The 24618-nt window shown below is 58.6% G+C and overlaps 7 protein-coding genes across 7 annotated transcripts; 5 read left to right on the top strand and 2 right to left on the bottom strand.

The window, feature by feature from the left end:
* Window positions 1-121: 121 nt before the first annotated feature.
* On the top strand, window positions 122-7470 carry QBC33DRAFT_498295 (serine threonine kinase; the record flags this gene model as incomplete). The annotated part of the gene is given in 4 exon segments (XM_060425613.1): window positions 122-1390; window positions 1409-1501; window positions 1611-7109; window positions 7186-7470. 4 exon segments carry the CDS (start codon window positions 122-124, stop codon window positions 7291-7293), a joined length of 6969 nt encoding a protein of 2322 aa, XP_060280396.1. The 3' UTR covers window positions 7294-7470.
* On the bottom strand, window positions 7304-9677 carry QBC33DRAFT_478607 (mannosyl-oligosaccharide alpha-1,2-mannosidase). Its single transcript, XM_060425294.1, has 4 exons — window positions 9182-9677; window positions 8486-9106; window positions 7733-8424; window positions 7304-7669 (listed from the first exon to the last, which is right to left on the bottom strand). Exons 1-4 carry the CDS (start codon window positions 9453-9455, stop codon window positions 7526-7528), a joined length of 1731 nt encoding a protein of 576 aa, XP_060280395.1. The 5' UTR covers window positions 9456-9677; the 3' UTR covers window positions 7304-7525.
* A 2668-nt stretch (window positions 9678-12345) lies between these two features.
* On the top strand, window positions 12346-12798 carry QBC33DRAFT_562229 (uncharacterized protein; the record flags this gene model as incomplete). Its single annotated transcript, XM_060430196.1, has 3 exons — window positions 12346-12429; window positions 12514-12694; window positions 12752-12798. 3 exons carry the CDS (start codon window positions 12346-12348, stop codon window positions 12796-12798), a joined length of 312 nt encoding a protein of 103 aa, XP_060280394.1.
* A 3691-nt stretch (window positions 12799-16489) lies between these two features.
* QBC33DRAFT_596104 (uncharacterized protein) lies at window positions 16490-17616 on the top strand (the record flags this gene model as incomplete). The annotated part of the gene is made up of 5 exons (XM_060431860.1): window positions 16490-16693; window positions 16761-16938; window positions 17004-17041; window positions 17130-17468; window positions 17542-17616. Exons 1-5 carry the CDS (start codon window positions 16610-16612, stop codon window positions 17614-17616), a joined length of 714 nt encoding a protein of 237 aa, XP_060280393.1. The 5' UTR covers window positions 16490-16609.
* An 881-nt stretch (window positions 17617-18497) lies between these two features.
* On the top strand, window positions 18498-20652 carry QBC33DRAFT_572858 (uncharacterized protein). Its single transcript, XM_060430673.1, has 6 exons — window positions 18498-18858; window positions 18997-19421; window positions 19495-19940; window positions 20001-20030; window positions 20106-20215; window positions 20291-20652. Exons 1-6 carry the CDS (start codon window positions 18704-18706, stop codon window positions 20562-20564), a joined length of 1440 nt encoding a protein of 479 aa, XP_060280392.1. The 5' UTR covers window positions 18498-18703; the 3' UTR covers window positions 20565-20652.
* Window positions 20653-20836: 184 nt separating this feature from the next.
* On the top strand, window positions 20837-23247 carry QBC33DRAFT_548287 (MFS general substrate transporter). Its single transcript, XM_060428829.1, has 2 exons — window positions 20837-22614; window positions 22699-23247. The coding sequence occupies exons 1-2, from the start codon at window positions 20956-20958 to the stop codon at window positions 23017-23019; spliced, it is 1980 nt and encodes a 659-aa protein (XP_060280391.1). The 5' UTR covers window positions 20837-20955; the 3' UTR covers window positions 23020-23247.
* QBC33DRAFT_548286 (DUF427-domain-containing protein) lies at window positions 23088-24524 on the bottom strand. Its single transcript, XM_060428828.1, has 5 exons — window positions 24396-24524; window positions 24202-24305; window positions 23970-24109; window positions 23728-23910; window positions 23088-23640 (listed from the first exon to the last, which is right to left on the bottom strand). The coding sequence occupies exons 2-5, from the start codon at window positions 24219-24221 to the stop codon at window positions 23228-23230; spliced, it is 756 nt and encodes a 251-aa protein (XP_060280390.1). The 5' UTR covers window positions 24222-24305; window positions 24396-24524; the 3' UTR covers window positions 23088-23227.
* Between the last annotated feature and the right edge of the window lie 94 nt (window positions 24525-24618).

Genomic DNA, 24618 nt, shown 5'->3' with positions numbered 1-24618 from the left:
GTCGTTCATGCAAAGCGGCGATGATCGCGTTCGAAATCTAATAAGGCACCACAGCAGCGTGTGTGCCCGCAGTCGTCTGCATGGAGCTCTCAGCTAGAATCTTACTAACATAACAGCGACGATGACTTCCATCCTCTGGGATGTGCGCACCATCTTAAACTCCTCGTCCCAGGTCACACTTCCTCCAGGCAGCCTCACCGATGCGGATAAGCCACCGCCAAGGCTCGGCCCGCTCCATGTCTGGCATTATCTCATTAGCTTGAGCGAGGATGACGACATCATCTCGGATCTTCCTGACAAGGCCGGCAAGAAGCTCAAGCACTTCAAGCCGACCGACTTTGGACGCTCGTGGAATGCCGTGCCCACCGAGCTCGGCTCGGGCACGTCATACAGCGTCGAGAAATACACCCTTGCCGCGAAACACGGGTCCGGCGACGAGCCCGGGTCCGACGAGCCAGACAAGCCCGCTGCCGTCGCCGTCAAGAGGCTCAATATCTTCAGGGATGGCGCCGCTTCCTCACAACGGAATTCCGCGGCGCTGCAGGTCTCCGTCGCCACCGTGTTAAAAGAGCTCCGCATCCTCACCCACCGGCCCCTCCGGCGCCATCCGAACCTCGTCTCCCTTCTCGGTTACCGTTCCGAGTTCGGCCTGGACGAGGGTCCCACTGCCGGGCCGCCTCGTCAGAGCACCGATGTCTCGCTGGTCATGGAATTTGCCCCGCACGGAACCCTCAAGGACTTCCTCGCCAGCGACAAGGGCCGCCAGCTGGACTTCCTCACCAAAGCGCACCTCATGCACGACATCGCGGGCGGGCTCGACGCCCTCCACCGCTGCGGAATCGCCCACGGAGACGTCAAGCTGGAAAACACGCTCGTGTTCCACGGTGACTATCGGAGCTTCAGGGCCAAGCTGTCCGACCTGGGCCACGCGCTGGTCGACCTCAAAAGGGCCGGCGCCAAGAACCAGCGGTATCTCGGCACTCCGCTGCTGAACGCGCCAGAGGTGCGACCGAGGTTAGACCTCGAGGCCCCCATATCGAACCTGGTCGACGCAGATGGTGCCTACAAGTGCGACGTCTACTCGTACGGCCTGCTCGTGTGGGAGATCATCCTTGACGGCGCACGCTTCTGCAAGACACTCGGCGACGTCATCAGCGACGAGGACGGCGGTGACCAGATGGTTTACAAGCTCAATGACTTGCCCAAAGAGGAGCTTCTCCTTCGGGCTCTGACTTCACTGGAGAGCAGGCATGACAAGGACAATGCAGCCTTGGTCCAGATGCTGAGGGCCCTCTTACAGGCAACCCTGAGGGACGATCCGAAAGACAGGAAGACCTCGGAGGAGATCATCAAGATTTTCCGGGGCCAAACGGCATTTCACGATGACGATGTCCTGTAAGTGAATGAGCTATTTATTATATTGACAAGAAGTGAGCGGACTGATCCCTTGGTAGGAGCGATATGTTCTACAAGGATAGGCCGACGCCTTACTTACTGCCTCGTGCCACTATTATCAGAGGCAACACCTCCGAACACTCAGTAAGTAACACCCCCCGGAAGCTCCCAATCTCTCTCCCGGGCATAGACTTACGCGCCACCCCTTATGTTAGGCACCCCCGCCACAGATGCCGCCAATCGTCCAAGCAGATTTAGTCAGACTCCTCCACTCCATTTGTAACGAGGCGACATTGGACGCCCAGCGGCGATCGGCCCTGTATGATCTGGGAATGTGCACCATCGCCGGGTTCGGTACCGAGGTCGCGGACTTGGACAAGGGGCTGGGGCTGCTGATCGAAGCCGCCGAGCTCGGCAGTCCAAACGCGCTGGGACTCGTCTTCCGGCTGCACGATGCTCTCGGTCGGGAGTTGCCCCCGTCGCTGCGGGAGATGGCGCACCCGATCGCCGAGATGGAGCGAGACCTCGCACGCCTCGACAGCCAGGATTACCTCGCCGAGCGGATTCGACGGTTGGAGAAGCTCCACCAGCAAGACGCCTTGGGGAGTCGGTACGACATCCTTCATAAAGGGGAGATAGTCATCTCGGACGTGTCTCTCGACGATGCCGATTTCCACAAGACCCTCCAGGCCAAGGCTGACGAGGACAAGTATGACCCAGAGCAGCTCCAATGCCTCTCCCGCACCCAAATCGCCGACAAGACCCCGATCCAAGGTCTACTCATCTACGTCGCCGCCCGTCTGGGCCTACTCCCCCTCATCAAGCTGCTCTTCGGCCTCCCAGCGCCCTCGTCTGGGAAGGCGCATTGGAAGATCATATCCCGGGAACACGACGAAGACCTCCTCGCGGCAGCCTGTCACGGCGGACACCTCGACATGCTCGAGTTCCTCGTCTCAGTAGGGGCGGAGCCCGCGTACCGACGCCTCGGCACGGCGACGCACTGGCTGGTCATGTTCCCCGACGAGCAGGCCGCGCGGGCAATGGAGCTCCTCCTCACGACGCGGGCCGGCAAGGCGAGCCTGCAGGTCGCGCTCCCTGCCCCGGGGGTAGACATGCAACACTACCGCCTCCGCGGGACGCCCCTCGAGTTCGCCATCGCCGCCAACAGCGCGCCGGTCGTGGAACTGCTCATCGGTCAGCTTTCCGGGTTCGCCGCCAAGTTCAAGGACCCGCTGACGAGCATCGGCTGGACGGACGTCACCTTCGGCCTGGCCGTGTCCCTCAACCTGTCGGGCCTCCTCCCGCAGCTCATCCTCCTGGAGCTAGATTACCGCCGCTCGCGACCCTCGTTCGCCGAAAAGGCCCGCTTCAACCGCTCCCTCGGCCACCCAGAGATGGGTCCCTTCGGCCTATTCGAGCTCTCGCGCCCTCCGGGCCCGATCCTCCCGCTCCTCATCCACGGCGGGTCCCACCGCGCCCACCTCGAGTCCTCCATCGACCTGATCGTCGCGTCCGGCATCTGCGCCATCGACGACGAGGACGCAAAGGGCTCCACGGCGCTGACGCACGCGGTGCGGTTCTCGCCCTGCGACTTCGGCGCCGCCGCCGTCGAGGCCCTGATCTCCCGCGGCGCCCGCCTCGGCAAGGGCGAGACGCCGGCGAGGGTGGTCTTGGGCTGCATCGCCATGCGGCACGGGCGGTCCGGGGAGACCATCACGCGCATCCTCCTCGAGGCCGGTCTGTTCCCGCTGAGCACGCAGCTGCTCATCGCGGCGGTTCAGACAGGCAAGGTAGGTCTAGTACAAACGATCCTCTCCTTCGACGACGAGCAGACCGAAAAGCAGCTCGACGTCCGACACCCCGTCATCGAGGACGGCGAGCCCCTCTCGCTCCTCCACCTCGCCCTGAGCGTCCCCAACAACGCCTCGACAATCCGCCTCCTGCTCGACCGCGGCGCCGACATCGACGCCACCTGGGAAGACAAGACGCCCCTCGAGGCCGCCATCTCGCTACCCGCCTGCGACGCCGAGACAATCGACCTGCTCATCGCCCGCGGCGCGCGCCTCGTCTCCTCCGACGGCACGGGCTCCTCGATCCTGCACCGCGCGTCATACTCGCTGTCCCGCGTCGACGGCGCCCACGTCATGTCGCACCTGCTCTCGCACCCGCGCGTCCGCGCCCTCGTCGACGTCGCCTGCAGCGAAAAAGACTCGGGCGGCCCGGCCGTCTCGCCGCTGTACATGGCCTGCTTCGCCGGCAACGCGGCTGCGGCGCACGCGCTGCTGCGGGCCGGCGCCGCGACGACGCCGCCGGATGGCATGCCCGCCGCCGTGGACATGGCCGTGGCGGTGGGGAGGCGCCCGCAGATGAGTCCCGTGTGGGTGGAGCGGGGGGACCTGGGCGACGAGGAGGCGGTGGATGGGTGGCGGAGGGGTGTTGAGGGGGTGGTTCTCGCGTTGCTGGATAGGACGGACCCTGGGCATGGCCGGACGAGGTTGCACGTTGCGGCTGGGCTGGGGAACCGGAGGCGGGTGGTCGAGTTGATCGAGAGAGGGGGCATGCGCGCATTGACGGGCGACAGGGAGAAGCTGCTCCCCACGGCGTACGTGGAGGACTTTTATACCCTCGAGGAGGCCGGCGCGGACCCGGCGTATGTGGAGAATCTGAGGCTGATGGTGGACTATCTCCAGCTCAGGATGGTCGAGGAGGTCTCTCAAGGTCCGGATAATCCAGACACTATTCAGGACTTCCTGGTTGACAACACGGCCGGCCCGTCGGGGTCGACACAGGAGCAGGAGGCGATATCCGAGCTGGAGGCAAGGATGGAAAACATCAAGCTCACCCGCGAGGAGATGGATTCGTCTCTGGGCGACGGCCGCGAATCTCCCGCGGAGATTGCAGCCAGACTGGAGAAGGTCCTCGAGACGCAGAAGCAGGAGTACGGGGAGGGCGACCTCAGAGTCCTCCGCACCATGACCAGCATCTGCGAGATCTATGGTATCCTGGGGAGGATCGACGAGGCGGAAGAGCTGCACGGTCAGGTCCTCCGGGGCCGGGAGGCTCAGCTACCCCCCGACCATGAAGACCTCTACGAGGCCTACATGGACCACCTGATTATCCTCTGCCTGCGAGACAAGTTCCAAGAGGCGCACGAGTACGGCCTCCGCCGCGCCAACGACGCCCTCAACACCTTCGGCGTCAAGCACCCCGTCACCATCATCGCCACCGCCAAGGTCGCCCTGACCGACCGATTCCTCGGCAACGTGCAGGAAGCCATCTCGAAACAAGAGCTAGCCCTACAGCTCTTTGACCAGTTCCTCCTCGAGTCCCCCTCCCGCAGTCTCAGCGACGCCCACCGCCTCTCCCACATCAGCATCCGCAACAGCCTAGTGCACGACTACTGCACCACCGGCGCCTACGGCCCCGCAAGCGAGCAAGCCAAGCTCCTCGCCACGCAGCTCGAGCACGCCAAGACCAATCACTTCTTCCAGACCTTCGACCTTCTCATCGACGGCGCGACGTCCCTCGACGCGCACGGCCGCTACGACGACTCGGAGCCCATCCTCGTCGGGATCGTCGGATCGTGCGCCAAGAGGCACGGCAGGCAGAGGTCGCACTGCACGCGGACGGCGCTGCAGCGGTTGGCGGCGCACTACGGGGCCCGCGGCATGTGGGAGGAGGAGGGGCGGACGCTGCAGGCGCTGGTGGATGCGCTGAGGCTGACCATGGGCGCGGGGCACGCCTCCACGCTTGCTGCTGTGCTGGGGCTGGCTGAGTGCCGGGGCAGGCAGGAGAGGTGGCTCGAGGCGGCGATATTGCGGGAGCAGGCGCTGGATGGGCAGGAGCAGCTGGCCGCGGATGGTGACGGTGATGACGGTTCCGAGGTGCGGAAGGTGCTCGACATCAAGATCCTGCTGTGCGGTACATTTAGGAGTCTGGGCGAGATGGACAAGTCGGAGAGATACGGCCGCGAGGCACTGCAAGGGTGCAGAGACCGGTTAGCCGAGGACGACGACGCAACTCTGAAGTCCGCAGAGGAGCTCGCCTCGACGCTGTGCTACGACGGGAAGGTGGCCGAGGCGATTGACCTGCAGCGGTGGATGCTGGACACACTGACAGCGTCGTATGGCGAGATGCATACCAAAATTTTCCGGGCCGCAGAGATGCTGTGTGCCTCGCTGCTGCGGGCGGGGCGAGTCGACGAGGCCACGGTGGAAGCCGAGCGCTGCCTGCGGATCGGCACGGAGCTCCCGGGATCAACCAACGACATCGTGTCGGAATGCCTCTACATCCTAGCCAGCTGCAAAGAGAAGGCCGGAAAGATTGAAGAGGCGCTGCAGCTATATCAGAGCTCCATCGACAAGGCCAACGCCGCACCCGGTGGAGACGAGCCAACGACAGCCCGCCGCAAGGAAACCCTCGTCAGCATGACCTCCCTTGCAAAGCTCTACCTCGAGACAGAGCACTACCCCGAAGGCGAGCAGCTCCTCCACAAGATCCTAGCCGACGCGCCAAAGGCCCACGGGACAGACGACAACGACGCAGTGCAGTTCGCGCACACGTACCTGGGCTACACCTGCGAGGCGACCGGCCGCGCCGACGAGGCCGTCACGCACTACGAGTCCTCAGCGGCGACCGCGCGGCGGCTGCACGGCGACTCCGCCGCGGAGACAGTCGACTGCCTGCACGACCTGGTGCGCGGCTACCTTGGCGCCGGCGACCGGGTCAGGGACGCGCACCTGCTCGCGCTGCAGGTGCTGCGGTACCGGCGCGAGCGCCTGGGCGAGTACCATGCCGACACGGTGGACACCAAGATCGACCTGTGCACGACGTACCGCGACCTGGGCATGTGGCCCGAGGCGGAGCGCATGCAGCGCGACGTGCTGCGGTACCTGCAGGCGCGGCCCCCCGACCAGCTGCCCGAGGGGGGCGCCGACGAGGTCGACGACGAGATTTTCTGCATGCTGTACGCCATTGCGCAGTCGTGCAACAAGCAGGGGCGGTACAAGCAGGCCGAGGAGTTCGCGCGCGCCGCGCTGGAGAACCGCATCCGGAGACGCGGCGGCGCCGCGCACCCGCAGACCATATTGGCGACCGTCGATCTGGCGTACGTCCTCGTCGACGCGGGCAAGCTCCCCGAGGCGGAGCAGCTGAGTAGCGAAGCCTACGACGCGTCCTCCAGCCTAGAAAGCGGGCCCGAGTCCACCGACGAAGCCGTAACCGCCGCCGCAGCGGCGGCAGAGTCCCTCAGGGCGCTGGTCCTCTCGCGGCAAGACGGCCGCCTCGCCGAAGCGGAGGCCATGCAGCGGCGCGTCCTGGCGCGCTACGACGCCGACGATGACAACGACGACCTTGCGAGCCGTTTGACGGAGCTGCGCTTCCTTGCCGACCTGCTCGCCAAGATGGGGCGGCTCGACGAGGCGGCGGAGGCGGCGCGCGATGCGCTGGTTGCGGCGGAGGTTGCGGCGGGCGGGGGCGGAGACGAGGACGAGGATATCATTGACGGGCTGGCGGGGCTGGCTTCGGTGTACGGGAAGATGGGCCGTTGGGAGGAGGCGAGGGTGGTGGGGGAACGGGCGCGCGTGGCTGTCGATGGGTGGAGGGTGCCGGGGATATACGGGCATGTCAAGAGGCATCTTGAGGTGCTGAGGGCGCTAAAGCCGGTGTATGAGGCGCTCTCTGAGGAGGAGAAGTTGCTGGATGTTGAGCTTGCGGTTAGTATCCTCCCTCTCCCCCGCCTTCCTGCCCTCTGTGTGACGTGTTTGACGCTGACGTTTGGTGGCTGGTTAGATCAAGGCGCAGGAAAGGGGAAATACGGAGCGCCGGCAGAATCACCTCAAGTCGCTTGGGCTGGAGGACGAGCGCTTCCAGTTACATCATCCTGCAAAGACGGGCTGAAGGATGTCGCCTAGGAGCTTACAATTCTTTTGGATTTCGTACTTTTGGCTTAATGATCGTTCAGACAGACAACAAGAACAGAATCCGATCATTTCTTCTGACAATTGGCCAGCTCTCTTCCTCCGGAGCTGTAGCCCGAGTGGCAGAAGCCAGCAGGTGGGAATATCCAAAGTCAGGATTTTGTTTGTATACATCGGTGGGCTGTCCCCCACCAGTCCCCCCTTTTTCTCCATTATCTGTTCCGCTGCCACCCGGTCTTCCACTTGTGCTGCTTGAACCGGGGGAAGATGTGCGCCTCGGTGTTGAACACGATTTCGTGGAGTGGGAGGAAATCCGTCGGCGAGAAGAGGAGATACAGGTATTTGAGTGTTTCGGCCTAAAGTAAGCATCGACCAGTTAGCGTTCCATCTTTGTAGCAGCGGATAGGGGTAGTGCTTACCAGCCAAAAACTCTCCATGTTATCCCTCATAGACGGCGGGATGGCATTCACGTTGTTGAGGGACGTATAGCCCTTGCCACCGCCGGCGTTGGTGTAATCCTCAAAGGCCCTGAATATCTTCCACCCCCATTCTCGATACACCGGGTCCTCGGTAATCCGCCACATCATCAGAAGGCTCTCCACCGTCTCCGGGCGCTGTAGGTTGTGCGCGTCGAGGGGCTTGACGATGTAGTCCTGCTTCCACGCGGCCAGCGAGTCCTTGGTAGGACGGAGCCGCCGCTCTCCGGGCCTCGGCTGAAGGTCCTCGTTGTCTGCGTGGAACCAGGCAATCTCTGGCGCAAGGCCCGTCTCGGTTACCGCATACATGCCCCAGCAGGTCTTCATGATGTCCTTTGCCAGTTGCATCTGCTGTTCCTTTGCGGCATTCCATCCAGGCATCTTGCGCGCCTCGGCCACTGTATAACCCCCTGTTGCACCGAGGGCTATGGACCCCGGCAAGAAACAGACCAGGTGGTCCATCTTCGGCGACAGTGCCCCGCCAATTCCCTGCGGCAGCTCGGCGACGATCTTAATGCCGGATTTCCTTGTTGTTGTGATTAGGTGCTTCTGGATCCCAGCGAGGGCTTCCTCCCACATGTCGAGGTAGATGGGCTCTTGGCCAGAGGTCTGGAGGTATTGCTTGATTAAATACTCTGTTTCCACCTGGTTAGCAACTTTTCGGCTAGGAGCTGTTAGCCTGTGAACATGACTAACCATAGTATGAATCTCCGCGGCTGCCCAGACGGATCTCCGACGTGGTGAACCTGCCCGACTCAGGATGCACAAAGATGGGCAAGAGGCCCCCTTCCATGGCATTGTCGTCGAGGACTTTCATCACCTTCTCAGCCTTGCGCCAGTATGTCTCGTTGCTAGTCAAGTAGGAGAGGTATTTCATCTCGAGCTGCACGGTGGCTGCTTCCGCCATGGAAGACGAACCGCCGTCCGAGTGCGACGGAATCCCGACCTTGTTCCCGATATGCACGCTGGCATATGGGATCCCAGACCGCGAATCGTAGGCTGACAGCAGCCGATCCGCCAAGTCGACCGCCTTGGCCAGGTATATAGGGTCTCTGCGAGACGAAACGTCGGGAAGTCGGCTTGCGAGGTAATGGGCGGACAGGAGACCTCCCAGCATTCGGATGGTCGTCTCGAAGGTGTTGACATCCTGGTCTTGGTCGTAGGACAGGCTTCTTTGGAGCCATTTTCGGGCGTCTGCGAGGCGTGTCGTCAGGTTCATCACCATCATGGTGTCGAGGCTGTCGACTATGATCCATCCGAGGCCATTCGGGCTCATCTGCGAGCCTTTTTGCGACAAGGGATGGTACCTATCGTTGCCTACCGGCGTCGAGCCATGTCAGAAGATCCCACCGCAAGTATTGTGCGTAGGAAAGAGGAAGCAAAAAGACTCACCCCATGCGTGCTGGGAGTAGGCGTCCCAGCTCGTGACAAAAGCGCTCTTCACCTCTTCTTGCCGGAGATCCCAGTCGATCAATTTGGAACGGTAGTGATCAAAGCTAATCGGATTGTCTCCGAGCCACCGAACCGAGCCCCATGCAAGGGCTGATATGAAGCCGAGCGCGCCGAGGACATGTCGCACCGTCCATTGCTTTAGCGGGGTAGCTGTCGGCCATGATCGACTTTGTATGTCGGTATCTCCGGAGCTTCTTTTGCCCGGATTTCCCATTTTGCCTGATTAAGTTGAGGGGACGTTGAAGGGATGTTGAAGGGAAGAGTGATGGCTTGTCGAGTTTCCATGCTCCTGGCGTGGATTTTGTTGACTATGCGCAAGCGACTGACCTCCGGCTTCTTCAGCGTTTGCGCCGTTTGATAAATAGGAAGATGGCAAGTCGTTTTGTCGCGATCAAGCCAACGTGATTGATGCTGGGGTCCGAGCAAAGCTTGTGGCTTGTGCAACACAAGCGGGGAGCTCATAGGTCAGCGAGGGCGATTGCGTCCTGCAGTTACTTGATTCAGCGGTACGGGCCGCCGCAACAGCGCCTCTGATTGGCTGGGCACCCCATGCTAGTGCCCTGGCACGCGCCAAAATGGCGCCACATTAGTGCGCTGCTTCCCTGCCGATCCCTCGAGACTGTCCCGACTCGACGACGCGTCACTCGACCCACCGAGGAATTACTGTTGTCCTCACTGTTTGGACTCATTCTGTACTTGGCTATGAGTATCCTCTGTGCGATCCGATGCGCGGATCTTGACTGCGCTTCATAAAGAGCTTGGCCCCCAAATGCGCTGCAACCATATACAGTGCATCTATTTTCGTGATTTTGTGCTACCCCAGTGTTACCTCTGTGCCCCCATTTCGAACAGGGATAGCAGAATTCTGGTGGTAGCTCCACGGCCCAGCTGCTTGTCCAATTTCCCCTGCCGCTGCCGCTGTCACAAGAATGGCCCCTCTGACACCCGAGAGCTACCTTTCCGGCCCTACACTCTCGCTTCGCCCATGTCATCCATGCGGACGGCGTCTATTTCCGTGACAAATGAACCTGCACCTTCTCCAGCGCCCGCCTGCGAACCGTGCGGTTAGACCAGGATTAGGAGTGCCTCACTGATTAGTTACTCTATCCAGCTGGGCAGCCGTCAAAACGATTTTGTGGGCATATTGACGGACAAGGGGCCAGCGGTAAGACAACCTATCACTGACTGCTTATTCCTTCTCTCCCAGCGGCAATTATCTGGAGAGTGTGTAGGCCTGCCTGACATGTCCGGGTCCTCGACCATGGTGGCACGACGATGAACATCACACCCACAACGCACACCACCAGATCCGTGTGATTATCATATATTGCTTCCTCGTCAACATTGGTCCATTCCTGGTTCTGTTCGTTGAGGAAATCGAGAAGTAACGTCTCTACAGTGTTCTTAATTTGTTTTAGTAAGCAATTAGGTCCTTCTATTGATCGGTGTGACTGGTATATTTGGATCTCTGCCCCATGTGGCCTATCATATTGGCCATTGGGAGCATCTCAATTCATGGAACCTTGCTTTCAACGGGTGATAAATGAATCGAGTCGTAGGTATCTCAAGCATAATTTTAACAATCAATGGCTCCTCACCTTCTCAGTCGTCCTATTCTCAAGAAGGCCTTTGAACTCCGCGCTCCGTGGACTCTTCGTAACTGTCCTTGTGATGCACCGTCTAATATACTGTCTATGATTCAGGTTTCTGGACTGAATCACTTGCTAAGCTATGGAACTCCACCTTAATTAACGCAGCTGAAGCATCCAAATCCTGGATGTGGACCTCCGAAGTGTCATTAAGTAGCACTCTAATGGGTATATGCTTTCCTTCCTTGCCGGTTTGCCTACCAGGGAAGAAGTCGAGGAGCGATTTATTGCACCCCTCGCATATGTACGCCGCAAAGGAGTACGTATGCACATCCAATCTCTATCCCCTGAGGTGGCAGAGCTCGTACGGAAAGGGGTAGAAGCGGTGGTTTGTGTGGAAGAGATCTTGTCAAGTCTCTTCATCTTTTTGGCTTTAATATCGTTCGGGTATGCACTTAGGAAGCCATGACACATCATCGCAGTTCGAAGCTTGCACCCCGGTATGATGTCACCTCCAATCTGCCCGGCTATTCAGTCCCTCGATGGTCAGTCTATTCTTGATTCAGTTGGGTGTTACTTTTCTTCTACCTCACCTGTAATAATGGGCCAATGCCGAGTCTGAGTCTCCGATTCCTCTCCGACACTTCCGCGTTCCGCGCTGTACGTAATTCATCGTTGAAGGGGATGTTCTCAAGCCGGCTCCCACCGACTCTAGTCGATCAAGTTTCCTAGGCACATCTCAAGCGTAGTCTCGCTTGTAGCTCATGTCCAGTCAGAGCCAGCCACATCTGCAGGCCCAGCTTGACTAGAGACGTATGTTGAAGGATGCTAGACCATGGAACAGGTTTGAATCCGATTTCATCCTATGGGCCTCCGATTCCGGTGCTCTGACGGGCCAACCTGAACCCGGAGGATCATATCGATACTGTCCCAGACCCGAGACTTTTCCCGTATGTATGTCTGCATGCAGCTACGGCAAGTAGATTCGAATCATTGGAACGCGCATGAAGGCGACGAAGAGGGCACAGGGAATAGGCAACAGAAGGGCTAAGCGAAGGAAACCACATCCTGACATCGGGTGAACAAGATCCAGGGCTAAGGATTCAAAATGTTATCAGATGATCTGATTAGATCTGATCCCAGGAGGCCATTGGACGATCTTCTTCGACGAACCCCCACTCCCTGCAGCCAGCATATGCATTTACGTTGTGCCAAGTGCCCAACCGAGCCATATTATGGACAATCTCTCGGGATGTTTGTCTTAGTGCTCTGCGTTCCGATCACTTCGCTCCTGCCAGCGGGGCTGGGAGCTGTCATAGTGAGCATAGTGGATGTTACCCAGCTGTGGGAATGTAGTCATTATATGCTCTCTTACCATAGCTTCAAGAGAGTCTGTAACTATATATATTCGCGTCGATCCCTCCTCCTTCTCACGTCTCATAGAAGTAACTCCAAAAGCCGACCACAATCAGTGAGACTTCCTTCATATATTCAAACCGACCAAGACCAATCAAAATGAGAGCCGCACCAATCCGGGCCGTTGTCGGCCTCTCCCTAGCCTCCTTGGCTTCCGTGACCACGGCATTCCCTCTGTGTGCCGTAAGACAGTCCCCCTCCCCCCCCCAAATCTCGCTCTCCCTCTACCCCTGACTTGAATCCTCGGCTCACCCCTGTCCCTGACAGCTGGACTGCTTCGACTACCTCATGACCACCTACCCTCCCCTCACCTGCACCGAGGAGAACATGTTCCTCTGCTTCTGCAAGAGCACGTTCCTCGCCCTCTCCTACCGGGACTGCGCCTGCGCCAACTGCACCGCCGCCGACGCCCCCGAGGCGATCCAATACGGCCTGGACGTCTGCGGTGGTAAGTGCTGGGCTTGTCGACGGATGGGATGCGATACTTGCTGACAGAGGAACCTAGCTTACAATGCTCCGATCAACTGGCTCCCGACCACCTGCCCCAAGTAGAGACTCAACACCGCTGGAAGTCATGGCTGCTGTTACGCGGTTTCTTTAGCGGTCGTTGAGTGCCATACCGTACGGTACATCTTCGTTTCTACAAGGGGGGAATAGCCTAGGAATACACGTGACTGTCAATCCTTCTTACGCCTCCTTCTCAGTGACATCTCCGATACCGCATCTACCTCCCCCTACCCCTTTTTTCTGCTGCGGCCTAACCCTTCGGAGATGTCGCTTCTCCGTTCGCCAAGAGACCCCTTGCTATCCTGATTGGCCTGACGCCCCTGAAGGAGGGTAGATTTTCCACCTACATCTGATTTACTTTCTAATGTCACTTCGGCCGTATAAGTCCTGACATCCAATTAGTCCTCACACGGGCTGTTTGATCGAGGCACCCGTCACGGGCAATACCCAAAGCCACAATCCGATCCCGGACATTATAATAAGGGTGTGGACTGGGAGAGAGACTACCAAGGTCTGTCCTGTGCGTGGCCCAGACACCAGTAAGACCTCGGATCTCGGCAAACCGAAAGCCAGGGGCAAGTACACAATCGTAGAGATGGCCTTTGGGCGCATGGCAGATAACAGCTACGTCTCTCTAAAAGTAATACTTGATTCGAGTTGGGAAGTCGCGACACAGCACTCATTCACAGGACCGACCGCCGAACGGCTCCGTGAACCTGTACACACCAGGCAGAGCAACAAGGTAATGGCAGGATCGGCGAACCACGACCCAAAGTACGGCCCAGGTCCCGTGTCCATATTTCCCGTCCCGGTTCCTACTCTTGATCATAAGGCGTTGGGAGATGTGTACCAGCGACTGGTCACACAGTGATTCATACGACTCGAAAGGCATGCTGCCTGCTGGATTGAGATAGAAAACGGCCCTGAAGGCGGAAAACCAGGGTGGTGAAACCGGTCGAGGAAGGAGGGGATGTCGGCATTGAAGAGGTAGAGATATTCAGTGTCGTACTGTCGGCAAAATACACTTGAGACTGGAGTATCCGGCCAACCCACAGAAAGTCAGTTAAATAGAATCAGAGAAACGTACCTGGAGCGCGGGTCGGGTAACCCGAAAGTGTGATATCTTGTCTTCCAGCACCTCCTGTAGAATGTCTGGCCACTGTTCCTCTGTCATGGCGAGTGATGTACGGATGGCTCAGGGGCTCTGTAGGAGTGCGGTTCTTGAATTGGAGTTTGAACACGTCCCAAGAGAGGTGTGTCTGATCACTTGTAGAATATGGATGGTTGAAGAACCGGTTTGGCGCTGGCTTTCCATGGACCTGTTGGTTGAAGGATGCGACGTTCGATGCACACACCCTCCGGGTTGATCGTGGAGAAGGTGATGCATCTTTTCGATGGATAAACGACGAGCCAAAAGTCAGGCGACGACGGCGGCTTCGGTTTGCCATGAAGTTATGGTCGATGTGTCGTTGTTGAGGGTACTTGAAAGGGGTTGTCGAAGGAGGATTGCACCAGTTTGAGATGGCGGGAAGTCTAACACAGGAGATTTACCAGAATTCGTGCCAGGAGGCGCCCCCTGTGCACAAAGAAAGCTCATAATGGTAGTATTTTATGCTCTATTGTCGGGTCGCCTACTGTGGTCTATGCATGCATGCCGAGCCGCCGGCCGGATATCGTACGCCATCTCTTAGCACTAATTAGTGGACGGTGCGAACCATGCAGCTGGGGGTCCTGAACTTCGACAACTTGCATGATGTCAAGACTCAGCAGTAGGTTGACTTTAGGGTGCCTCAACCTGTTGTGCTCTGTGCAAGTCTACCTCTCTTGAGGTCAGCCTGGCATCTGATCGCTCAAGCGGATTCGTATTGCTTTCTTTTGATATTACAGTGGCAGATCAAGGTCTGGAACTCGAAAGGGGGAGGCAAAGATAGCTACAACCCAGCATTCACTTTGATGATGTGGGTACATGTTCAGCAGTTGGTCCCTTTCTCACCCAATTAGAGGGGTGGGGGTAGGTCGTTGGAGGTTCGGTTGTTGAAGACGGACGGCCTCAGCCGAGGGTGCCGGATCCGGAACCACATCAAGCCACCTGAAAAGCAGAGTTGGAAGAGAAGTGAGAAGGTTTGGGGGACCAATCAGGATAGCCAAACTAGCGAGCAAATATAGCCCTCCCACCGGGGACTACCTAGCCGCCGTGGGGAGGCGAGTTGCGCCTGCTTCAAGTGACTTGGGAACGACGGGCCAGAAATGGAAGAGAAGCCCGAGTCTCCAACGCACCATTACCCGGTTTGGGCACCATCCCTGCGACAAGGATGTAGCATAGCGATGGCGGGTATCGGTGGTGGGTGCGAGGTGGGAAAACTAATCATCGTCGCGCACGGCCAAGATGAGAGTGGGGGTTGATGCGAATTGTTGGACGATGCAAACGAATATGGAAGAAGGTGCAGGAACGCTCGTACATATTGGTGTGCGCTGAGCTAGTCCTAGCTCGGTGATATGAGGCCAGGGGACGAGGTCCAGCTTTCTTGGCGGCAACTGGGTGACTCGTGTATGCCTACCAAGTCGGGCGGACCACGCGGGCGGGACTGGGTCCTTTTTTCGTCTTGTTATTGTTATCAGATCCATGATTGAGAGTCGACTAACCGGTTTGGATCCAGGTGCCACGCTGCTGCATGGCTTGGCATACATGGGTGGTGTTCCGTTCTGGCCGGCCACTTCATTCAGCCAGACCAGGACCAGTGATGCGATGCTACAGTACCTAGATGCCCCGGGCTCTCCCCATGTCAAGCTACAGGGCCGAGAAGAGCTCGCGGACAGGTATCATGCAACACCAGATATCCCACCGGAGACGTGGTGGGAAATTCAAGGAATAATACCCTGAATGGAAAACCCTGCTCGCATCAATCATGCATGGTAGTCTTGACCCCAGCCTCCGATTCCGGTGCTGAGTGGGGTGTTGATTCTCTAGCGAGGCGATAGATGGAACAAATGCAGTTAGCAAAAAGCCACGCGCGTGGGCCAGTGGGGAATTTTCACCACCAGTCGAAGGCCCAGATTATCAGATCATCTGATAACTCTAAAATTATCGGGTCAAGCTCGAGAGTACCTCGTGAGAGGATTCTTATTATTGGCCAGATATGTTTGTTGGAGCAGTTGTTTACCGGGGTAAGACATTTATCAGATCTTGGCCCCTGCTCGCCAGCAAATCTCTTTTTTCTTCTGCTTTTCTTTCCCGCAGGCACAATTGGAGCTAACGAAGAATTATTGGAAATCATGAGCCAGGGTACCATGCCGGCCACCCAAAACACTCCGATTGCGAGGTATCTACGGAAGTACCTCGTTGGAGTTTTCACCCCCCAAGTTATCTGATCTCCAAGCTTCCAATGGAGTGGCAGCAAAGCTCGTTTCCTTGACGGGTTTCCGGCTGTTGGCGCTATCCCCCCCTTCTCCCCCCTGCCCGGCCCCTGACGAAGAGAGGCCATGGTTAATTGTCGGTTGCTGGGTGCCAACCAACACCTTTACGTAAACTATCATGAACGCCACAATGCCCTCATCGGCCGAGTACGGAGGGGGGCACATTCCGCTATTCTTGGCTTCAGCCGGGGCCTTCCTGCATGCGGACGGCGCGTCCTTAGCTGATGGCGGATGATCTCGGCAGACTGCATGGCAGCTAGCTGGACTTGTATTAAAGTCTTCCGACTGCCTGCATCCCGTCGAGGGCAATTCCACACCACCTCCTCAACATCAAGCACTTTTCGACAAGTCGTATACACTCGTTACTTTGCTTATATAAACCGGGTCACTCGTTGATATCAGCAAACATAATCCGTTGACTTGTTCGACTCTTACCGCTACCATGAAGACCTCCTCGTCCCTCCAGCTCGCCGCTGCCGGCCTGCTCAGCCTGGCCTCGGTGGCCCTGGGTGTCCCGTACTGCGCAGTATGACGCCCTCCCGGAACTGCTCGACAACACGCGAGTTCGCTAACCCCGTACCTTCCTTCTCTAGATCACATGTTTCCAGGACGTCATCACCGACCACCCTCCCCTGTCCTGCACGGAGGCCAACATGTATCTCTGCTTCTGCAAGGCCGAAGATCTCCAGGGCTACTTCCTCGACTGTGTCTACTCCGAGTGTGGCGCTGATGCCGACGAGGCTGTCGACTTCGGCGTAGACCTCTGTCAGGGTAAGTTCCCAACTCAACCTTGTGTCGCGCAGTGGAAGTGGACGTCCAGCTAATCACGAATGCAGAGCTCGGTGTGCCCATCACCGTTCCTCCCCGCCCCACCGTAAGTGAAAACAACCAACTGGCATGACTTTCGTCTTCCCAGTCTGGCCACTCTCCATCTCTTCTTGAACTAAGCTAACCTCATCAAGCCCTCGGCTCCTTCCACGGATGCCCCGTCGACCCCCAGCGCCACCAACAACCCCCCGGCCAGCGAGCCGACCAGCAAGTCGACCGGCGCCCCCAAGCCCCCGACCTCCAGCAGCAAGCCCTCCGGCGGCGACTCGACCAACTCCCCGCCGGCTGAGCCCACCGCCAGCGGCGAGCCCACCGACACCTCCGTCCCCGAGCCCACCGCCGGCGAGTCCGGTCCGTCGGGCTACCCGACTGCCAGCGCGTCTTCCGGCGGGTATGCGAACTCGACCTCCACCGACAGCGGTTCCGCCTCCGGTTCCGCCTCGGCCAGCCCCACTGTCGTGACCGTCAACATGGTGAGTTCCGCCCCAGGCTGCGTGCATGCCCATGGTTTTTCGGCTGGGTTGCTAATCTATATCTCCACAATAGGGTTCCGCCAAGGACGCCAGCGCCGGTCTCCTGGCTGCTGCTGGTATTGCCATGGTGGCCTTCCAGCTCCTCTAAAAATCGGGTCTTGCCCGGCATGAATTTGGACGAGGTACGAAGGGTCGGGTGCGGATGTGGATGTATACTTCTCATTCTAATGTAATGGTATTTAATCACGGCAGCCTGGAGTCTTAGCAGGGGGCGCATTTTGAAGTGCATCTCTGTGCAACACGGATATTGCCCTACATTATTAATAGCTACTCTAGCTAGTCTGCAACTTTATTTTAACACGCTGGGTAGCTCATGCTCCATGTCTCAAATCAATCAGACGCCAGGCGAAGAGGATCTTGCCATCAAGCCATCAAATCAACCAAGTCGCCCAGGTCTACCACCACATGACACCTTACCGTGTAACTCTAGCAAGGAGAGTCCGTACAGAAAGTAAATTACTCCCGGGGCCTGAGTGAAGTTGCACAGGAAAGGAATTCATCGAAGAAAAGGCTTGGTTGTGGAGGCAGGGGGGATAGGATGGGGGGGGGCGGCCGCAGTCTCCGCCACCGCACCCGCACGGAGAGATTTCCACCTTCACTGGTGGCTCCTCAGAGAATGATAGGCAATGATGGGTTTCAATATCATGATTTCCCTGTGTGCTGGCTCTTATTGGCGTTCAAGCAAAGGTCTTCGAGCTGGTCTTGCTGGATTGGCCCCCCAGCTCCATGTTTGAGCCAGGAGATTGGGTCTTCCCTACCATGGAGGTGACCAGAAGATAGGTACCTGCCTGGAGACAGACCACACCTCACACCGTATCCAAAATAATAACCTTCGTCTTCCACGTGACGACGCTGTGGGTTTCATCTCACCTAACTTACCGTCATCACCGGGTACATATGCGCGCCAGCGAACCTTATCGGCGGACAAGGGATCAGCACATCACCTGTTCCGGCAATCCCACCCCATCTCTTACCTTCTCCTCCGCAGGAGACGTCAGCATTTACCGAGGAGATCCGGCTCTTGAAACCAATGGACCTTTGGCCCCTAACAACGCACACCGGGGGGAGGCTTGGCATTACAGGAGAAAAAAAGGGGGCTGCCGAACAAGGTATCAGTTTGACTCGACAGTGCCTGCGGCTTGTGTTTCGAACGAAAGAAACCGAGAAGGCGTACGATGATCCCGAGCACGGGAGCAGGTGCAGCAAACCCCACCCTTTCCGACCAAACCAGCCCTCGATCGGCGCAGACGTCTAGGGCCGTCGCGCACCTCAGCGCCGAGAGGCTGGCGAGGAAGCGGGCCATCGACAGGCAGAGCCAGAGGCTCCAGAGGCGAGTTTTTTGGTGGTTTTTCTCCCTCTCTTTCCTCCCTCCCTCCGCTCCTTATTCTCTCTCTTCTCTTCTCCCTCCGGCATTACATTGGGGGGTCTTAATTAGATGGGGCTGACTGACATGCATTCTCCACATTAGGGAGAAGACCAAATCGCGCATCATCGAACTCGAAGAAGAGGTCCGTCAGCTCAGGGAAAAGTTAGAAGCAGTGGAGCGGCTGAACTCCCGACTGGCCCAGGACGCGCAGAAGACGAAGGCGGCGGTTGCGTCGGCGGTGACCAGTTTGCAGGCCGTTCCGGCGGTGTCAAGCAATAGGCAGCAATGGCGACCATCTGCCGGTGCATCGACAATCGGTGAGACGTCGGGTAAACCCGACATGGACACTCGGCATGACAAGGCAGCCTCTATGGTGGCTTTCTCCAACGATACTTCTCTGCCCCTCCAGTCCTTCGTGGCCTCTGGGGATTCGATTAGGTTCGACGACCAAGATATCGACCATGGAGCGTGGGACAATGTTGGATTTGTTGGGTTTGACATGAAACCTCCAACAGCCAGCAGTGGATGTGAGTGTGTCCCGCGGGGGCTTGTTGACGACTCCCTTTTGTTTCTCTCATTAACCTGGAAGATGACTTACAGACGACCCGAACCCCCTTCCCTCGGTCCCAAATACCTTCCATGCCACCGGGTACATGCCTTATTCGATGCAGCAGTTCGAGAGCGACTTCAACTTTCCACAATTTCCATCCCACGTAGCCCTAGACTCGCCCGCGGTAACATACCATTCGAGACTACAGGCGAATAACGCCCGCGCAGCGAAGCCCATCTGGGCCATCACGCCCAGCTACTGCGACCCGACTTGCGCCACGGACAGACTTCTGCTCAAGTTGGTCCAAGACCTGAGGGCAGCCCACAGCGGTGACGGTGACGGTGACGGCTGGGAGGAGGCGAAGGAGGCAAGCTTTCCGAGCGCCAACTCGTTGCTGGATTCCATGAAGGTCGACGTCTGTCGGCCATTGGCATCGGCGATTGCGAGGCATCTTGTAGGAGAGATCATGGTATCTTCATTACCTGAGAGCGCAGCGGTAAGTCCTAGTCCCCCGAAGGGAGACTGAACCGCGAACCTTGAATGCTGACGTCGACAGTTGCTGTACATGACAGGCATCATCCTACGTGTAGGTTGAGAGGCCCAGTCCCGTTACTTCTTGCAGGTTGCTTACCCCGCCACTGACTGACATGGCAATTCACAGTGGGTTATCTGTCCCGCGGAATCATACTACGACGCAATACCGGACACATGGAGACCTACCGGAGCCGAACTTACAACCCCTCATCCCATATGGGTGGGGATCATGCCGTAGTGAGCCCTGCGTTTTCCCCTTTCGCCGTGCGGAGGGATGGCCTCGCTGACGGTACGGTTTCTGTGGTTCACTAGCACCATCTGCCGCGACAGCATCATACGCTTCATGGATTACACGAGGCAGGAGGAGTTCAGGGACATGGCCCGGGCCACATTCTCCGTCAATTGGCCGCGCGACGGACATGCGATAGTTGAACGCTCCCCGGAAGGGGGAGTCGTATTGACGGAAGGGTTCAGGGCGCACGCACGAGATCCAACCAACTGGACATTCGGGCAGGCCGTTGTGGACAGTTTCCCCTTTTTGGCGGGCAAGATCAAGGTTGGTGGTAGTGGCTATCCCGCACAGTAATAGTAATTATCCTCTCTACGATCCAAATCTATCCTTCTATCCCAGCCGGTGCGATTGAGTTTGCTAGGTAGAAGCGTGAAATCGCTGGTAGGTGGCTGTCGTGACTTCTAGATAAGGCAGGTGTGACGGGGGTGGCGGCGGAGATAACGCCGATAATCTCGGATTCTAGACCAGGTCGACCTACGTCATCACCTAGCATAATAATTAGGTAAAGGAAACACCCAATCAGCAAGCCTGCTTACTCCTGCTTACTCCCCCCACATCACACATCAGCTCAATCCACAAACCTCAACCAGTCACCGATTATCTGTAAAAGCCTGACACCATCCACCATCCACTAGTCAACCACCTCAGATGTCTTCACCGCGTTGACAACGCCCTCCATCATACCATGGTGAGCGTCAACGTGGCCGCCGCCGCAGCCGCCGCCGCCGCCAACAAGAACAACCCCGCCTCCTCGTCCTTGGGCTCCTCCCCGCCTTCCTCCCGCCGCCCGCTGCTTCGCCCGCCGAACCGCCTACGGTCGAGCGGCTCCTTCCACGCCGGCGCCCCCTTTCCTCAGCTCTCACCCTACGACGATGACGGCCGCCGGAGGAAAAGCACCACCGGCGGAGGCTCGACGCACAAGTACCACACCTTCCCAACGGCACCACCCAAGACGGCCTCGGGGGGCAGCGGCGGGCACGGACACGGACATGAAGACGGGAACGGGCACGATCACGAGCGCGGCTCGACGCCGCTTCCGTGGAAGCAGCTCGGCCTGCTAGCGCTGGTATCCCTGGCGGAGCAGACGGCCCTGAACTCGATATCGCCCTACCTCCCGACCATGGTATCCTCCTTCCCCGAGATCCCCGCGGGGCACGCGGGCGCATACGTGGGGCTCCTGGCCTCGGCCTTCGCGCTCGCGCAGCTGGCCACCAACCTCCTGTGGGGCTACCTCTCGGACACGGTGGGGCGCAAGCCGGTGATGCTGCTGGGCACGTCGCTGCTGGGGCTGTGCTTCGGCGCCTTCGGGTTCTGCCGCGGGTACGGCCAGCTGGTGGGCGTGCACGTCGCCATGGGCCTGCTCAACGGCAACGCGGCCGTTGTGCCCACGTGCCTGGGCGAGGTGACGGACCGCTCCAACCAGAGCCGCGCCTTCATCTGGCTGCCCGTCATGTACAGCATCGGCGGCATCACGGGCCCCGCCATGGGCGGCCTGCTGGTCCGCGACGTCGGCGACGGCGCCTACCCCTTCCTGGCGCCCAACATCGTCAGCGCCGCGCTGCTGTTCGCGAGCGTCGTCGTCCTGGCCGTGTGGTTCGACGAGACCCTGGACGGGGTGGACCGGAAGGCGCGCGTGGCGGGGCTCGGTTGGGTCGAGCGGGTTTTCGAGTGGCGGTGCTTGCGGTGCTTGCAGCGGCGGAGACGGGGCGAACCGCAGAGCGCGAGTTCGAGGTGGTTGGCGGGGAGCCGCGATACCGGGGTCGAGAGCGCGCCGTCATCGCCGTCGTCGTCGTCGTCGGGAAGTAGCGACGGTTCCACCGAGAACGAGGGTCTCCTCCAATCTCAACGCCCCACACCCACCCATTCCGACGACGACGATCCCGCCGACGGCAACAAGATGGGATCCGAGCAGAAATCGGCCTTCCGCGAGCTGGCCAATCGCACCACCCTGGCGGTGCTGGTGACGTACCTCTTCTTCCAGCTCTCCAACATCTCGTACAACTCTCTGTACCCCATCTTCGCGTCGGCGCCGCCCCCCACGGGCCGCGGCCTCGGCCCCGAGACCATCGGGCTGTCGCTCTCGTTTGCGGGGCTCGCCACCATCCTCTTCCAGCTCACGCTGTTCCGCCCGCTCAAGGCGCGCGTGGGGAACCTGGGCACCTACCGCGCCTCCCTGCTGGGCATCGCCCTGAGCATGGCGCTGATGCCCTTCGTCGGCCACTCGGACGAGAAGCCCTGGTTCAGGCTCGGCAGCGGGAGGGCGTGGCTGTACGCCGAACTCGGGGTCGTGCTGCTTCTGAAGAACGTCTGTGCTGTTGGGGGGTTGAGCAGCGTGATGCTCTTGGTGAGTTCCATCTATCTACCTTGCCGGAACAGTGGACGTTTTCCATGGTTTGCAAGGCGTGGTGAAGCTAACGACACCCAACAGATCAACAACTCGGCGCCCTCCCACGAATCCCTGGGCACCCTCAACGGCATCGCCCAGACCCTCTCCGCCGCCGGCCGCAGCGTCGGCCCCTTCCTCTCGGGCGGCATCTTCACGCTGTCGATGCGCGTCAGGCCCAAGGGCGAGGCCCTGGCGTGGGGCCTGTTCTCCGGCATCGCGCTGGCCGGCTGGCTAGGCGCGTTCCTGATCAGGGGCAGCGATCTCGAGAGCGAGGACTGGGTCGGCCAGGATGACGAGGAGGAGGGGAGCGGCGGGGATGGGGACGGGGATGAAGAAGCTTGCTCGAGCGATCCGGAGAGATGATGGCTCTGTCCGCGGACGATGTATTTTGGGGGGGCTTCTTTGGCTGCATTGGGAAGGGCGGTTTAGGCGCAACGACTATGACGGGGGAGTTTTGGATAGACGAGGGTTTTATTTGGGCATTTTATTTGTAATAGCATTAACCAGCGAAACAATCTCGACTTACGCCATTTTATCAAGCCTAGCTAGGCCTGGCCCAGCAAGGCCAGATCTACTTCTCCTCCTTCACCCCGTCAATATACACGTCAACCTTCTCATTATAGAAGCACAGCCGGTTCTGAATCGCAGCAGACTCCGCCGTCGGGTACGTGTAATACCACACTGCATCCCTAATCTCCCTACCCCCGACCCGGAGGTGGTAATAGCTCGCCTGGCCCTTGTACGGGCAAAAGCTGGTCGTGTCGCTAGGCACCAGCGCCCCCCAGTCGACGACCGATGTCGGGGACAGGTAGTGGCGCGTGCGCAGGCGCGTCTCGTGGAGGAAGACGTTGTTGGCGCTGCGCGCGACCACGATCCCGCCGACCTCGATGCGCACCTCGCGCGACGACGGGAGGCACTCGATGCGCGTGTACGGGTCCTTGGGGTGCGTGCCCAGGAGCTTCTCGTCCTCGGCGAACCACGAGTCTGGGCGGGCGTGACTTAGTGTTTGCTCGCTCTCCGTCGTGGTAAGGGGTATGCGAGGAAGAGGTATTAATTATATCCTAGACTCACCGAGCGACTCCGCCGGAATCTTCACCAGGCCGTCCAACGGGCCCTTTGAGAAGCCCGCCACTTGGATGTCTCGGCCATCGAGATGGAGGGTGCCGATCCAGAACCCCTTCTCATCCGTCTTGCCCTTGGAGATTTCCCCTGGGCCAGCATCTAGAGCCTTCAGGGGGATGTAGAAGACGGGATCTGGACGACTTATCAGCCACATGTCGCTCAGGATTTCAGCGGTTATCGGTCAAACTTACAATACTGGTGCTCCCAGACGTAGACTGCGTCAGTGGTATCGAAGAGCCAGTGTCCACCGAGAAGGCCACGGACACGGCGATTAGCCGGCTCTTGCTTTGTTGGGCCGTCAGTAGCGAGCTTGACGGCAAGCTCGGAAAGACTAATTAGTAATTAGTATTACAAATTAGATTCCTTGACAGCCCAGTATTCAATGGCGAAGCTGTCGGAGTGATCAGTCGAGGGCTTCCTCACCTCAGTCGTGAAGGAGCCATGGTTTAGGTAGGTAGATAATTCTCATGAGGTCTTGCTGGGGATGGTTTATGAAGAATCTTATGTCTGGGTAGGTAGGAGTAGTTCTGTGATATATGTGAGTTAGAGTTGCTTGATGCGGGGAAATTGCGTGACGCTACCAAGTTCGAATGTGTAAGCAGAAAGAAGCCCGTTACCTCATTCCCAAGCCCGAACATGTGCTTCCATGAAGAGGGACATATGATTATTAATTATCAATCTCAGCATTGTTCTAGCTACGTAAGAGGAGTGATCACGGTTTCTCCCCGTGGGTTGTTGGCCAGCTCAGGGTGCAAATCCCACAGCCAAGATCCCGTGATGCGTCCACTGTTCTTCTACCATCCAATCAACACAGATCGGATAACCTACACACTAGCTTCC

This window comes from Phialemonium atrogriseum (genome assembly GCF_030411735.1).
Source record: "Phialemonium atrogriseum strain 8032-3 unplaced genomic scaffold QBC33scaffold_26, whole genome shotgun sequence".
Classification (NCBI taxonomy): domain Eukaryota; kingdom Fungi; phylum Ascomycota; class Sordariomycetes; order Cephalothecales; family Cephalothecaceae; genus Phialemonium; species Phialemonium atrogriseum.
The sequence above is the reverse complement of the archived record's forward strand: the minus strand, read 5'-3'. Positions and strand labels throughout refer to the sequence as shown.

Bases quoted from the DNA above. Each gene is read 5' to 3' on its own strand.
- QBC33DRAFT_478607 (XM_060425294.1), bottom strand. From the start codon at position 9,455: ATGGGAAATCCGGGCAAAAGAAGCTCCGGAGATACCGACATACAAAGT. The intron at 9,107-9,181 runs GTGAGTCTTTTT...CGACGCCGGTAG, and splicing joins CTACTCCCAGCACGCATGGG to GCAACGATAGGTACCATCCC. The intron at 7,670-7,732 runs GTAAGCACTACC...TGCTTACTTTAG, and splicing joins ACATGGAGAGTTTTTGGCTG to GCCGAAACACTCAAATACCT.
- QBC33DRAFT_572858 (XM_060430673.1), top strand. From the start codon at position 18,704: ATGATCCCGAGCACGGGAGCAGGTGCAGCAAACCCCACCCTTTCCGAC. The intron at 20,031-20,105 runs GTAGGTTGAGAG...GGCAATTCACAG, and splicing joins TGACAGGCATCATCCTACGT to TGGGTTATCTGTCCCGCGGA. The intron at 20,216-20,290 runs GTGAGCCCTGCG...GTGGTTCACTAG, and splicing joins TGGGTGGGGATCATGCCGTA to CACCATCTGCCGCGACAGCA.
- QBC33DRAFT_548287 (XM_060428829.1), top strand. From the start codon at position 20,956: ATGGTGAGCGTCAACGTGGCCGCCGCCGCAGCCGCCGCCGCCGCCAAC. The intron at 22,615-22,698 runs GTGAGTTCCATC...GACACCCAACAG, and splicing joins TGAGCAGCGTGATGCTCTTG to ATCAACAACTCGGCGCCCTC.
- QBC33DRAFT_548286 (XM_060428828.1), bottom strand. From the start codon at position 24,221: ATGGCTCCTTCACGACTGAG. The intron at 24,110-24,201 runs GTGAGGAAGCCC...ATTACTAATTAG, and splicing joins ATGGCTCCTTCACGACTGAG to TCTTTCCGAGCTTGCCGTCA. The intron at 23,911-23,969 runs GTAAGTTTGACC...TAAGTCGTCCAG, and splicing joins CGTCTGGGAGCACCAGTATT to ATCCCGTCTTCTACATCCCC.